The 15,557-nt window shown below is 35.8% G+C and overlaps 1 protein-coding gene across 9 annotated transcripts in view; it reads right to left on the bottom strand.

The window, feature by feature from the left end:
* The window catches only part of adgrb1a (adhesion G protein-coupled receptor B1a), a 235,587-nt gene that overhangs the window by 7,750 nt on the left and 212,280 nt on the right, over window positions 1–15,557 (bottom strand). For 5 of the 9 annotated variants that reach the window (XM_059339469.1, XM_059339464.1, XM_059339463.1 and 2 more), the window contains 5 exons: window positions 13,618–13,716; window positions 8,530–8,701; window positions 3,579–3,674; window positions 2,836–2,875; window positions 100–755 (listed from right to left, as the gene is read on the bottom strand). In XM_059339469.1, the coding sequence (XP_059195452.1) occupies window positions 100–755; window positions 2,836–2,875; window positions 3,579–3,674; window positions 8,530–8,701; window positions 13,618–13,716 (1,063 nt within the window). The remainder of the gene's footprint in view (window positions 1–99; window positions 756–2,835; window positions 2,876–3,578; window positions 3,675–8,529; window positions 8,702–13,617; window positions 13,717–15,557) is intronic. The other 4 variants (XM_059339465.1, XM_059339466.1, XM_059339467.1 and 1 more) reach the window with 1 other exon arrangement.

The raw sequence follows: 15,557 nt of genomic DNA on the forward strand, positions 1-15,557 counted from the left end.
GCAGTAGTAATAGGGCTCTGAACATGCATGTCATATAATGAGATGTAGAGCTGATAATAATGCATCACTGTGACAGGAAGCAGTATGTGTTGGTCCTACCTCCAGGGAGCTCATGGACAGCGTGGACACCGTCTCACTCTTGGAGATCACTCCAGAGTTCCCGTTATCTCCCCCGTCACACATGCTGTTGGCCACCTGGGAGTCTCTGGGCACGTTGTGCAGGTTGTGTGCAGGTGAGTCTCTGTCGGAGCAGGAGACACTGATCTGGTCAGCAGGGAGGCTCTTCAGGCCGAAGCCGGGCACCGGCTCCCCGCTGGCGGGGTTGGCCAGGTGGATGAGCCTGGTCTGAGGCAGCTGCTCGATGCTGATGTTGTACTTGGCCTCCTCCTTCCCTTTGGCCGGCTTCAGGGTCCCCGTGTTGTTGGGGGGCAGGATGACGTACCCCGGGCCTTTGCCCCCGCCCTCGGAGCTGCTGCCCTCCCCGTTCCCCCGGGGCAGATCTCCGTCCAGCTGTTTGAAGAGCTCCCCGTCACAGATGTAGATGGACTTGGCCCCCGGCAGCTCGGTGCTGATCCCCTTGGCGGGACCCTTCTCCCGGCGCAGCGTCAGGGTGTGGCTGGTGTAGTCCGTCACGTTCTGGAGGTGGACCTTGGCCATGCTGGCCGGCATGGTGTTAAAGTTAGAACCTTTCTGGAGGTTGAGGGCCCCGGAGGAGGCCTTCTCCTCCCCTTGGAGGGAGGAGCGCTTCATAGTGCCTGCAGGAGAGAGAGCAGGGGCGTCAAACTCAAATACACAATGGGCCAAAATGTAAAACTTGAATAAAATCGCGGGCCAACATTGAACAAATAAACTTTTTAATATATACCAAACATGTTTTGGTTTAACATTAAATATGGAACCAGCAACGCTTATAAACATACAATATATAACTAAATAGTGCAGACATGCAAAATCAAATTTCAAATAAAAAACACATCAATGTCATTAATTTATTAAATAAAAATTAAATAAAAATCGTATGCCTCTTTTCTATTTGCATCCTTCTGATTTAAATATCAAAATAAAGTTTTTCAACAGGTTAATACATTTAAAAATAAAATAACAATAATAAATCTAGTATTAGCGGTAAATGCGCCGTATAATACCAGCGGGTCAGCTTTTATAGTACAATAATAATATAATAATTTGGTATTGCCTCGCGGGCCAAATAAAACTACACTGCGGGCCAAATTTGGCAAGAGCAAGCTTATTATAGTTCACCAATACTAGTGTAATAACCAAAACTAGAATTGAAAAAACATTTTCGTTAACTGAAATAAAAATAAAAACTAGATTTAAAAAAATAAAATAAATAACTAACTGAAACTGTATTGTGTGGTTACAAAACTGACTAAAACTAACTAAAATTATAGTGAAAATGTCCTTAGTTTTCGTCTTTGTCAATGTTTTTTCATACATAATCCAGTGTTTCTAGTTCTCCAGCGCTGAGTGTGTATTCCTGCTTTGTGGGCTTCAGGGAGAAGCGTGAGTGAAATTACCGTAATAACACCATGTTGGCTGTAAAGAGCAACTCCTCAGCTTTCAGAAACATTGGAAATATGAAAATTCCGACAGCGTTCAGTTATTATGGTAATCCGAAGTGCCCATGTCTTCAATTTGCCCATGACATCCAAGATAGCAAGAATCCTTGGCTTTCTTTTTTTACTTTGTTACCCTTTTATTTGTCTTTTTATCCCTAACTCTGTTTTGTATTGAGTTTTAATTACTATTTTATTCTATTTTATTTTATTGTTTTTACTGTTTTTAGTATTTTATTGTTTTCATTGTTTTTATTTATACCTATTTGTGTAAGATTTATTCTATTTTAATAACTGTACAGCACTTTGGTCAACTGAGGTTGTTTTTAAATGTGCTCTATAAATAAACTTTGACTTGACTTGATATTACAAATCACATTGTTTTTGCAGTGGCACTTAAAACTAAAGCTATCACTAAAACTAATAAAAACTACACTAAAAATAGCAAACTAATTTTAAAAACTAACTAAAACCAACTGAGTTTGAAAACAAAAATTCACAACAAAATTAAAACGAAAAATAATGAAAATTCCAGAACTATTCTAACCTTGAGACAGAGCGGGGCCGTGGCTGGATTTACCTGCACAACATTCATTTATATCAACTATAACGACTGCTGGCTTATGGCAGCATGCATGTCCAGACTAGTAAACAATATCAGACAACACTTCATATCTAACAATATCTAACATCGCTCTGTTTGCTCCCCCTTCCAACTTGACATAGAAAGAGAAAAAAATGAAACAAAAAACAATTATTTCTTTCTGTTCTTTCCTTCTCTCCTGGTTCAGGCCTGTATGTCTCTCAATAGCGTTTCTGTTCCAGATGCTTTCTTGATATCCCGTCTCTAGAGATAATCAGGTTTTCACTCCCAGCGGATATCAGAGCAGAGTCGTATCTGATGCGTTGCTGTCGGGAGGGACTTAATTATCCAACAGCAGTGTAGGAGAGCCTCAGACAGCCCTATTTATCTGCATAGAACTGCTCCACACACATCCATCCCACTCCCATCAGCCGGGCCTAAACTGCCTTATGCAGCAGTAATGTGCTGTATTTCTTGTCAAACAGCTCCTTGGTGGAGGAGGCTGCTGGGATGTTGGATGTAAAACACAAATGCAGAACTGAGGGGGAACATGGCTCACATCTGTTCCACAACACGGAGGAATCTGAAGCAGTCAGAATAGAGAAAAGAGGCACAAAGAGACATCTGTAGCGTTAGAACAGAGTCCCCACAGTCAACAGTCAACCTGGAGCTCACCTGATCTGCACGCCATATCCACGTCCTTCTCAAAGTCAGTCTGAGGACAGAAGACAGGACATGTTGTATTCAGTGTGACACCGTTACAATATTACATTATAAATAGATAGATAGATAGATAGATAGATAGATAGATAGATAGATAGATAGATAGATAGATAGATAGATAGATAGATAGATAGATAGATAGATAGATAGATAGATAGATAGATAGATAGATAGATAGATAGATAGATAGATAGATAGATAGATAGATAGATAGATAGATAGATAGATTACTTTATTCATCCCCGAAGGGAAATTCTGTTGTCACAGCAGTTCGGTATTCAAGTACAATAAAATACAATAGAATAAAATACTGAGGTAGCATAAATAAAAACAACAATAGAAAAAAACACAGAATAGAACAAGAACACAGAAGCAGATCAGTTGGTAGGATGGTTGACAAGATGATGGTAATGATACTGATGATCTGATGGCAACAATGCTATAGTGACTAGACGGTATATAATTGTAATAATAGTACAGTATATAGTATATAATATGTAATAATAAATAAATAGTAACAATATAAAATAAAATAAAATAATTAGAAATAATTAAAATAATTATAAATAAAATAATATGATATATAATATATAAATATATAATAATAATAATAATAATAGTAATAATAATAATAATAAATAATAATAATAATAAATCCTGAGAGATGAAAACAACAAACATATGCATGTTTTTACCATGAGCTGAGCATGGCCGTTCTGGAAAGATCCTCCTGAGTCTCCGTTAGTGTCCTCCTGTCGGTCCACCACCCGGCACTTCACCGCCTCCTGGACCTGCCGCACATCATCACAGGACACATCATGATCTAAACCACTGGGTCTCAACCTTTGTTCACTGATGTACCCTTTGTGAAATATTTTTCAGCCAAGTACCCCCTAACCAGGGCAAAGCATTGTCGGCAAAAAAAAAAAAAGAGTTAAAAACAGAGCGCTGTGCCATCAGTGTCTGATTTATTAAACTTTGGAACTGATAAACACATACAAAATTAAAATATAAAAAAAAAAAAAACGATTTCAAACATTCAAACACCTCACTGTCCGTTTTTAAAAGTCTTAAATCTTAAAAACTATTTTTATTCCTTGGCTTTTAACCACGCATGAGACTCTGCTCTTGTTTTTAGTGTTTTATGGTTTGCTTTTATTTATTGTTTTTTAAATTGTCTTTTAAAAAGCAATGAATCTATTTATTTTAGTGTTTATTTCCTGTTTTATTTATTTTATTGTCTGTTGTTCTGTTTGTTTATGTACAGCACTTTGTTGCGTCTGTGGTTGTTTTAAAGTGCTTTACAAATAAAGTTGAGTTGAGTTGAGAAATGTAAAGGTTAATAATCCATGACTAAATTTATTGCAAATATTTCTCAACACTAAAATGTAGTAAATGTAATGTGTATGTTCAAACTAATGTAGTAAAACAGTGAGCATATAACTATTTACAAGGTTCAAACACTTTCTGAGTGGTCAAATTCAAGCACTTTGCAAGGACTTTTCAGGTCCATTTTCAAGCTTTCCCAGGACCTTACAACGGTTGTAAGTTGCATGTTTTAGATCAGAACTTACATGCTAAAAGGGGTCATTTCACTCAACCATACCGACAGCCACAATTTGCTAATCTCAATATTCAATTTATTATTTTTTTCATTGAACATGTGATTATCTATAATCAGATTGCAAGAGAAATACAGGAAGAATTTCAAGCATTTTCAAGCACTTTATCCAAAATCAAAGCCCTTTTCAAACCTTCAAAATACAACATAAAATGTAAGTATTTTAAAGGATTTCAAGCACCGTATGAACCCTGCATTTAAAACTATGACCGCTACGCTTCAACCACCATATTCTAAATCTCACGTACCCCCTGGGGTGCCTTCAGGGACCCCCAGGGGTACACGTACCCCCATTTGAGAACCAGTGTTCTAAGTACTGGTAGGATATATAAATACATCAGTTCACAATAAATACTGAGTGGCCATTTATAATACAAGTTAAATATCTCGGGCCCCTGCAGTGGCCCCGTCAAGGCTGCAATGTTCATTACACCAGTAGTTCTCAACCTTTTTGAGTCGCGACCCCCAGTTTAACATGCATGTTGTCCGCGACCCCCGCTCACTGAACACAATCTCACACGCACAGTTCAGATCACCCAAAAAAGAAACAAAATGACCAAAAAAAGGAAACAAAATGACCAAAAAAGATACAAATTGAACACAAAATGATCAAAAAAAGACACAAAATTACCAAATAACACACAAAATGACTAAAAAAAGACACAAAATGATCAAAAAAAGGAAACAAAATGACCAAAAAAGATCAAAATGATCAAAAACAGACACAAAATGACAAAAAAAAGACATTAAGTGACCAAAAAGACTAAAACACATTAACACATGAACATTTTAACACAGTGGAGACAGAGCTGACTTCCAAAATGATTTGGCGACCCCCAGAAATCATCTTGCGACCCCAATTGGGGTCCCGACCCCAAGGTTGAGAACAGCTGCATTACACCACAGGAAATGGATTAGATCAAACAAACAACATATTCTGCTTGTCTTAGAGACTTACAAGTAATAAGCTAAATATCTGAGCTACAAATTCGTCTTGATAGAAGCACTGCAACAAATCAAAGAGGCTCCGCCCACTGGGGGTCTACAGCCATCTGCCCCACTAATGATGGAGCATGGACCACCAGGACCAGTCTGCTGAAAGGTAAATGAGCTGATGGTGATGCTGCATGAGAAGTCTAGGGGTCATCCATTCATTTATCCCCCTCTAGTTTAACTCAGTTCTGCTTTGGCCTTATTTCACAGAGAGTCAGGCTATAGTGTCAACGCTACTCAATGCAATCATGTTTCACATTAAAAGCCTTCCAGCAGCTTAGGGGCATAATCTCCTTCTTTCCTGGTGGAATGAAATATGAAACAGCAACAACACTGATCTGATGAGAATCATTCAGTGAGTCTGTCTGGTAAAAATAGAGAGCAGCTAATGATCAGGATCACATGATTCTGTTGTTTTGCTGTAGAAATGTACTACATTTAGACAAAATCAATGTCTTGACGGTGCACTGCAAGAAAGGTGTTTAGTCTAAAAACCAGATCAAACAGTAAATCTGAGGGAAATGATCTTGCTGCATGGACAGATAATTTACCTTGACAAGATTTATTACATTAAGATTATTAAATCTAGAAATAAGCATGTTGTACGCTAAACTCTTAACCCATAAGAACCCAGACCTATTTATTCTTAAAGGAAAATTATGTTGGATATACCACAGACCCAGTGGACCACATAGAAAACATTTCTAATGGTTTTTAAAAAATTCTACCCCTAAATGTCAAAGATCTGTGATATGACATATATATGTTACATTGGGCGTTTATGGAAGTTATGTTTATGATATTTCTTATTTTAAAATAAATAAACTAGACATCTTTTCTGCTTACAGAAACACAAAGTTGCCTTTTTATTTGCATCTCCACAACATTTATCAAAATTGTGACAGGATAGGATTATTTTATGTTCATATTTGGTCAAATGTACTTAGATTAGAATTAGAATTGTTAAATTGGTTTAAACTTAGCCGAGTAACAAAAAATAAACTTTTTGAAATTAGCTCTTTTTTTTACATTTCTGTTTCCAGTCACACACATATTTTGGAGAAGTCACTTCTTGTCACAGTCAAACAGTCTTGCTGAGAGACTTAATGAGTTAAGGTGAAGCATAAAGCTGAATATGGGAGATTATAGAACATTTAAAGTGTTTGTTACACGCGTGTCACCATAGGTTCCTATGGGTTAAAACCAGATAAATGAAAGCTGCCAGCAGTGATGAACTGACCGAGCAGAGTGACCTGATGATTATTTGGTTCTAACCAAAATAAAAATAAAAAGTACTTTATTTTATTTATCTGGTTTTAAGAGTTAATTTCTTATTTTAAGCGTTCAACATGCTTATTTCTAGATTTAATAATCTTAATTCAATAAATCTTGTCAAGGTAAATTATCTGTCCATGCAGCGAGATCATTTCTCTCAGATTTACTGTTTTTATCTTGTTTTTAGACACATATTTTTTGCAGTGGGACTCCACAGGTCCTGACTGACATTACATTTAAAAGGTTCATTCCACTAAGGTGATAAATGTGCTCAAAGAGAGCCGTGGCCATCTGTTAATTAGATGACCTTGTGTTTAAAATTCACATTTTAGCATGCTAGCTGAGTTCACTGTGAACACATGAGACAGAATTGGCAGAATGGTTTGGCTCTAGGTGAGGTCACAAGTTCAGCAAAATATATTAAAATGCACTCCCTAAGGACTTAACATTTTTAATTTATAGTCCTTAATATGGGCCGTGGACCATCATCACCGTATTGGTGAAGGTATAATTTGAGTTAATGGTGATTATAGACGAGAAATCTGTGAGTCACCAAAACACACACTAAAAGTGTTGATTCACTGCAAAAAAGGTGTTTAAAAACAAGATAAAAACACTAGAAATAAGCATGTTGAACACTTAAAAAAAGAAATTAACTCTTAAAAACCAGATAGATTAAAGCTGCCAGCAGTGATGAACTGGTTCGAGCAGAGTGACCTGATGATTATTTGGTTCTTACCAAGATAAAAAAAACTTTAGATTTAGAAGTGTTAGATATTTGATCTTGTTTTAAGAGTTAATTTCTTATTTTAAGTGTTCAACATGCTTATTTCTAGATTTAATAATCTCAATTTAATAAATCTTGTCAAGGTAAATTATCTGTCCATGAAGCAAGATCATTTCCCTCAGATTTACTGTTTTATCTGGTTTTTAGACTAAACACCTTTTTTGCAGTGAACAGACTAACTGACATTCCAACTTAGCCATTCATAAGGTGCAAAAATTTTAATCCGACCAAGATATATATTGTACAACTGGGTCTTAATCCAAAACCCTTTACCTTACTATGAGGAGGACTCCTAAACCAGGGCTGTCAAACTCAAATACACAATGGGCCAAAATGTAAAACTTGAATAAAATCGCGGGCCAACATTGAACAAATAAACCTTTTAATATATACCAAACATGTTTTGCTTTAACATTAAATATGGAACCAGCAACGCTTATAAACATACAATATATAACTAAATAGTGCAGACATGCAAAATCAAATTTCAAATAAAAAACACATCAATGTCATTAATTTATTAAATAAAAATTAAATAAAAATTGTATGCCTCTTTTCTATTTGCATCCTTCTGATTTAAATATCAAAATAAAGTTTTTCAACAGGTTAATACATTTAAAAATAAAATAACAATAATAAATCTAGTATTAGTGGTAAATGTGCCGTATAATACCGGCGAGTCAGCTTTTATAGGACAATAATTATATAATAATTTGATATTGTCTTGCGGGCCAAATAAAATTACACTGCGGGCCAAATTTGGCCTGCGGGCCAGAGTTTGACACCCCTGTCCTAAATAGAATAAAATAAAATTCCTGTGACCAACTTTTACTGAATAATTGGGAGAACTCGGAGAGAGGACCCTGTTGCTATGGATGATGTCATGTTTCATGATGGTGATTGGCTGTCTGGGGTTTTGGGTCTCTGTCTGTGAATCCTTGATAGAAATACTATAGGAGGCATGACGTACCTCTCTCCGGAGGATGCAGTGCACCATGACGATGACGAAGCCTTCCAGTGAATCAAAGACAGCGAAGAGGATTTGGAACAGTGCGGAGCGGCGGTCTGTGATGGCCAGAACAGCTGACATCCATGTGAGGGCCAACAGGGGCAACACCACACAGGAGCTCCACAGTGAGGCCCTGCAGGGAGGGAGGGCAGCCAGCGTCAGGAACAGCTCATCACTCTCAGTCAGCTGACACACAGGGCAAGACTACCACACTGTCTAACATTATGCTGTCAAACATTTCATATTTATCATTAGTTAAGATGTTTTTACCCTCAAAGGCAGGCTTCATACACAATAAGTCAAAGGGATAAACTGGACTTTAATAACATGAAAACAGTGCAGATAGTAATTATTAAACATAATCTTTAACCAGTTTCCTACTTGCCCTTGATAACTGATGACCGTGCATAAATACATAAAATCACAACAAATAGTTATTTTACTATCACAAACAAAAACATACATCCATTATCTGCAGATATATATGTTTATATTTCACATATATTACATGCATGTATGTTTAAGATGGTTCAGTCAAACCATAGAGGATCTAGTGCCACAGGAGAGAGAGGAGGAGTGAAGGGGAGCAGTGGAGGAACACAACAAGTGTGATGAGGCTGAAACAGAATGCAAAGACAAACAGAGGCAGAGCAGAGAGGACAGACAGAGAGACGGAGAGAGGAAGACTCTGAGGAAGCTCCTTCACTAGACAGGTCTTTGCTCCCATGCTGCTTTTTGTTGATTTTTTCCCTGAGTCATTCTACTTTTGTTCTAAAGGGCACAGCAGGAATGAGCTAGAGCTCTTACAGCATGAAGGGAATTAAATTATCAGTCAATTTCCCTCAGATTCCAGAGTCTCAATCTGCAGGACCTTATTACGCTCACATCCTTTAAAAAATTCTTGAGAGATCTGAAGCAGACTCGTATCGCCTTTGCACTTGTTTTTGATGATGTCATGATCTTGTGCTGTCCATGCCTATCTTACTGTGTTGTCTGGCTTGCTTGTATTTTATTGTACGTCCATGTTTTATTGTCTGTTCTGTCATGATGCACTGTCTGTCTTATTGTTGTAACCTTTAACCTGCTGCTGTCTCGGCCAGGCTTCCCCTGAAAAAGAGCTCTTTGTGTCTCAGTGGGACCCACCTGGTTAAATAAAGGTTAAATAAAGGTTATATAAAAAAATAAAATAAAATAAAAGATTATCTTACTAGAAAGCCTATTCAATAGTTTCTAACATGAAGTTTTAGTTGGGTAATTAAAGAGTGATGGGATAATAAGACGTAATTATTAGCACCAAACAAAAAAAAAGGTGAAGAAAGAGATTTATAAAGCTTTTAACATATTGTTGTAGCTTGTTACTGGTTCAATGGATGAAGAAACTAAACGTCACGTTGTCTCGTTGAGATGTCAGAATAAACTAATGTCTGACTAACACTGTTTATAGAAATATCCAAATAGAAACTATGATTGATGCATGAGGCAGGCGAGCATACGTTCCCTAAGATTCATCTCTAATCAAGCCATGCTGTCACAATCACTACACATCATGCACTGATGGAGACTGAATAGGGAAATAAAAAACGTAATTATTGGCATCTATGGAAATAATATTTCTTCTAATAAGACAGAGAAATGCATTGGATCAAAAATATTTTTATATAGAAAATATTTGAAGTCAACCACTCAGACCTTTATGGTTTTAAGGTAAATGTCATGATAATAACATATCAGGGTCCACATAATATTTAGTATGAAAGGGCTGAATGGCTGAATATTAACTATGGATCATTCAGGTTCATTAACTCTGGACTATGTTTTACACATTCATCTTTATTTATCCATACATGTTCTGTATTAGAGCGTAGATCTTAAAACTTTTCTATTTGCAGGAAGTGCTGCTCTCCAATACAACCACTAGGGACAGGCCTCATCAATTATGATATAAGTTATTAAACTATTCTGCCCTACAAAGTCTAACTGCAGTAACTAGGCAAATAATAAAGTATAATAAATTAATAAATCATAAATAATAAAGTAATAAAGGGATGAATAAAGTAATATATCTATCTATCTAAAAGGTAAAACTGAGAAAAACTGCTTTAAAGTGATACGACACTTATTTCTACATGTATTGATGTCATTTTTAAGTTCAAAAATCATGACGATTTATTTGACCGTCGACCCCTAAAATGTACTTGCTGCACTCTGGTTTTACTATAAAAGGTTCTAATAGTGATGCAAAAACATCTTCTTTCAGCTTTTATATTTTGTTTTCAGTGAATAAACATTTTTAAATTGATTTTGTTATAAAAGTATTTAAAAGTGTTTAACAACTCTATTCAACAATTTGTGTATTTTAGACTTAATATTAAAAAGAAATGTTATATTTCAGTCTTAATATCATTTTATCTCACTTTTTTACTTTATCACTATCTAGATAATAATTTCCCTTTCAAATAAACTTATAATTTCTATTATTTCTATGTTTAAATTAGTATATAGGCCTATATCCAAAGCAGCCTGTGGTAAGTGCAATTACTGCTTTGGTTCGAGTTGGATTTTGTGTTTTTTATATAATTATTTCTCTGAAATAAAGCAAAACTGAAATCTAAAACTTTGTCACAAGATAAAACAGACATCAAGGAGTTCATTTTTAGTTATAACGCAATTTTGACCAAAAATGTAGTTACTGCAGTTAGACTTTGTAGGGCAGAATACTTTACTGTTTATGTTATTTTCAGTGAACATCATACTTTCATCCTCTTTATTAACACTGTTTGCTGACTCACTATCTCCCACTGGCATTACAAGTTCACATGTCACCCCAGTTAACCAATTAACTTAATATGAACTTATTCTTACATATGTATAAACTATGAAGTCTAACATGTTGAATCAAACGTATCATTTAAATATCTGCTGGATTGTTAACTGATTTTACTCCTTGTAGTCAGAAAAACACAATCCAGAGAGATAAATATGTGAAGTATATATATATATATATATATATATATATATATATATATATATATATATATATATGATGTGTGTCAGCAATGTCACATTATAGACTACGAAGTGAAGTTATGTGTATAAATTGTTAAGTCACAGATATTTTCTGTGTAGATTGTTGCAGAGAGCTTCACTCCCTGCAAAAAAGAGGCTGATAACTCCTCAATGTTCTACAATTATGATCATTTTATATTAGTACAGTAGCGAAGGAAGATCTGGGCTGCTAATAATGGAAATGATCCATCTAGAGCAGGGGTGTCAAACTCTGGCCCGCGGGCCAAATTTGGCCCGCAGTGTAATTTTATTTGGCCCGCGAGGCAATACCAAATTATTATCTTATTATTGTACTATAAAAGCTGACCCGTCGGTATTATACGGCGCATTTACCGCTAATACTACAAATCCCACAATGCCCTGCTGTTGTTTTGGCGCGTCAATCAGGACAGGACCCAGAAACGCTCCTCTGTGACAGTCGTCATAGCAACCTCAAGCTAGAGCTGTCTCCCAGCTACCCCTTCCCAAAAATGGAGAAAAGAAAGGCAGAATTTATTAACCTGTTGAAAAAGTTTATTTTGATATTTAAATCAGAAGGATGCAAATAGAAAAGAGGCATACGATTTTTATTTAATTTTTATTTAATAAATGAATGACATTGATGTGTTTTTTATTTGAAATGTGATTTTGCATGTCTGCACTATTTAGTTATATATTGTATGTTTATAAGCGTTGCTGGTTCCATATTTAATGTTAAAGCAAAACATGTTTGGTATACACTACCGGTCAAAAGTTTTGGAACACCCCAATTTTTCCAGTTTTTTATTGAAATTCAAGCAGTTCAAGTCAAATGAACAGCTTGAAAGGGTCCAAAGGTAAGTGGTGAACTGCCAGAGGTAAATAAAAAAAGGTAAGCTTAACCAAAACTGAAAAATAACGTACATTTCAGAATTATACAAGTAGGCCTTTTTCAGGGAACAAGAAATGGGTTAACAACTTAACTCTATGGAGTCTTGGGCTATTTTGCCCATTTTTGAATTCTTTTCATGTCTTTGTAAGTCATTTTGTGTCTTTTTTTTGTCATTTTGTGTCTTTTTTTAGTCAATTTGTGTCTTTTTTTAGTCATTTTGTGTCTTTTTTTAGTCAATTTGTGTCTTTTTTTGTCATTTTGTGTCTTTTTTTGGTCATTTTGTATCTTTTTTTGGTCATTTTGTGTCTTTTTTTAGTCAATTTGTGTCTTTTTTTGTCATTTTGTGTCTTTTTTTGGTCATTTTGTATCTTTTTTTGGTCATTTTGTGTCTTTTTTTAGTCATTTTGTGTCTTTTTTTGTCATTTTGTGTCTTTTTTTGGTCATTTTGTGTCTTTTTTTAGTCCTTTAGTCCAACATAAAATGTAATGTTGCAAATGTGCATTAATTTCAGAGTACACTGAGACATTAAACTGCATCATTTTCAATTAAATTCTGGAAAAGTTGGTGTGTTCTAAAACTTTTGACCAGTAGTGTATATTAAAAGGTTTATTTGTTCAATGTTGGCCCGCAATTTTATTCAAGTTTTAAATTTTGGCCCATTGTGTATTTGAGTTTGACACCCCTGATCTAGACACTCGTAGACCACAGCAAGACACACACACACACACACACACACACACACACACACACACACACATAGCTGTCCTCTCTGCACACACAGCCATGGCCTCCTTTAACATTTCTTCTAATCAGCTTTGTTACCCTGATGACCTGTTAACAAACACACACACACACACACACACACACACACACACACACCCGCTCTCAATCAACTATCAGTCACATATGCATAATTCTTCACATATATACAGTTAACAAACAGTTTGTTTGGCACAAAAGCTTGAGCTTTCATGTGGAGTGACTCCCTGCCTGCCTGCCAGGGCACCAGGGAGGAGAAAAAATGACAGAGGGGTAAAGGAGAGAGAACCAATCAAGTGTGGCAAAAGAAGGAGTACAATAGAGGAGAGAACAGAGGTAAGAAGAGTTAGGGAAAAATAATTAGCGGGACTAACATGGCGTTACTGGTAGCTGTGGTGGAAACGTCAGCCGAAGAGATAACTCCGCACTTGGCACATTTGAGCGTCATATTGTACAGTGGCACTGTCATCTGACTGCAAAGTCAAATTAACACGCTGTAACATACACAAACAGATACAAACCTACACACAGACTCACACGTGCGCACACAAGCACGCAGAAACAGTCAGACAAACAGTGAGTCACAGTGTTCTCGCACAATCTCTCTCTCAGGGCTACAGTCCCACTGGTTCAGGTCTGTGGGCTCACCTTTAGTGACACTAGGGATGGGGGGAGGGGCTAATATAATACAGCCATTGGTGCATGTTTCATACAGCACATGATGTCTGATTCTCTTCACACATGGCTGGTTTGATGACCTGAATAAACTAAGACTCTCTCACGCTCTTAGTGTTTCACACTCAGCCCTTTGTCTGCTCGTAATACAAACAGACTCAACCTTGTCATGCATCTCATAAGCCAGTAGAGTATTTACATCTCTGATTATAGTGATGTGCCTCAGTCATCTCTGTTGTTGCCAACTGCTTATTACGAGCATTCCCAAATGCTAATGCAAAGCTTTATATACACAAAAAGATGTCAAACCTCCACACAAACACTCAACACAAGCAGTTTAATCTCAAATAAACTGTGTTCCCTCTACCAGTCTTTACCACTTTCACTGATCCGCTGAGTGGGAGAAGTTATCACGGCGTCCAGTTCCTGGAAGTAAAACTCCTCATCATTTTATGTTTACTACATCAAGAATTTTAAATGCAAATTGGAGCACTGAATCATTATACATTATGTGCAAGTGTGATAGAAAATATCCAATAAAATGTCAAATGTAAAGAGTAAATGTGCATAAAAGAAAAAAACTATGGTTTAAACTACTTTCCCCTCCCTGGCAATTCATTTTATTGTTCATTTTTTTTTATTTAAGCTAAAATTACACTTCAAAGAACACTGCAAAAAAGGTGTTAAGTCTAAAAACCAGATAAAAACAGTAAATCTGAGGGAAATGATCTTGCTGCATGGACAGATAATTTACCTTGACAAGATTTATTAAATTAAGATTATTAAATCTAGAAATAAGCATGTTGAACACTTAAAATAGGAAATTAACTATTAAAACAAGATACATTATCTAATTATTATTCTAAATCTAAAGTTTTTTTTATCTTGGTAAGAAACAAATAATTTCCAGTGAAACTTTAAGATAATCCTTAGAGTGTGTTTGATTTTCTCTATGTGTAATTAGCACCTTTATAGTCAAAATGTTTCAAACCAATGGACAAAACATTCTATTAAAAAAAAAAATACCTGGGGACCTCCAGTAGGAGCTTCTCTACTTCATAAGTAAATGATATTGTCAACATGCATCTTTTTCATTTCTTTACTCAATCCATCATGTAGCTCTACTAAATACCAGTTCCAGTTTAAGACATTGTTTTGTGCATATATGGGAATAACTAAATACCTAAGCCTAAATAACCTAAACCGGATATTAACACTTGATTTATTAACACTTGATTGCTGAAGCATTTACTTTTTCTATTATATATATATATTTTATATATAATATTCTAGGTACAGTACTACAATTATCTCATTGTGATGCCATGTTGTCTGCTAGCCAGTAATTCTCAAATATTAGACAAAACTCCAAAATGGCTCCAATAATTTAAATTATTGATTAATTTTACATTTTTAATTCAATTTAGCTTTGAATAAGTTCTCTGAATGTCATACAATCCATTTTCTATATGCATTTCCAACAGTACAGCTAATAATAAAGCAACACACCAGCTGCAGGTATTATCACTGAGAAACTACATGACTTTATTCTCCTTCCAACACCTAAGGCTCCAAAAACTCCCAAAACCATCAGGATTGCGATTACAACCTGGTGTGTGTCTCCAGTGTAGATGGTAGA

Source organism: Centropristis striata, chromosome 8, assembly GCF_030273125.1.
Source record: "Centropristis striata isolate RG_2023a ecotype Rhode Island chromosome 8, C.striata_1.0, whole genome shotgun sequence".
Taxonomy (NCBI): Eukaryota; Metazoa; Chordata; class Actinopteri; order Perciformes; family Serranidae; genus Centropristis; species Centropristis striata.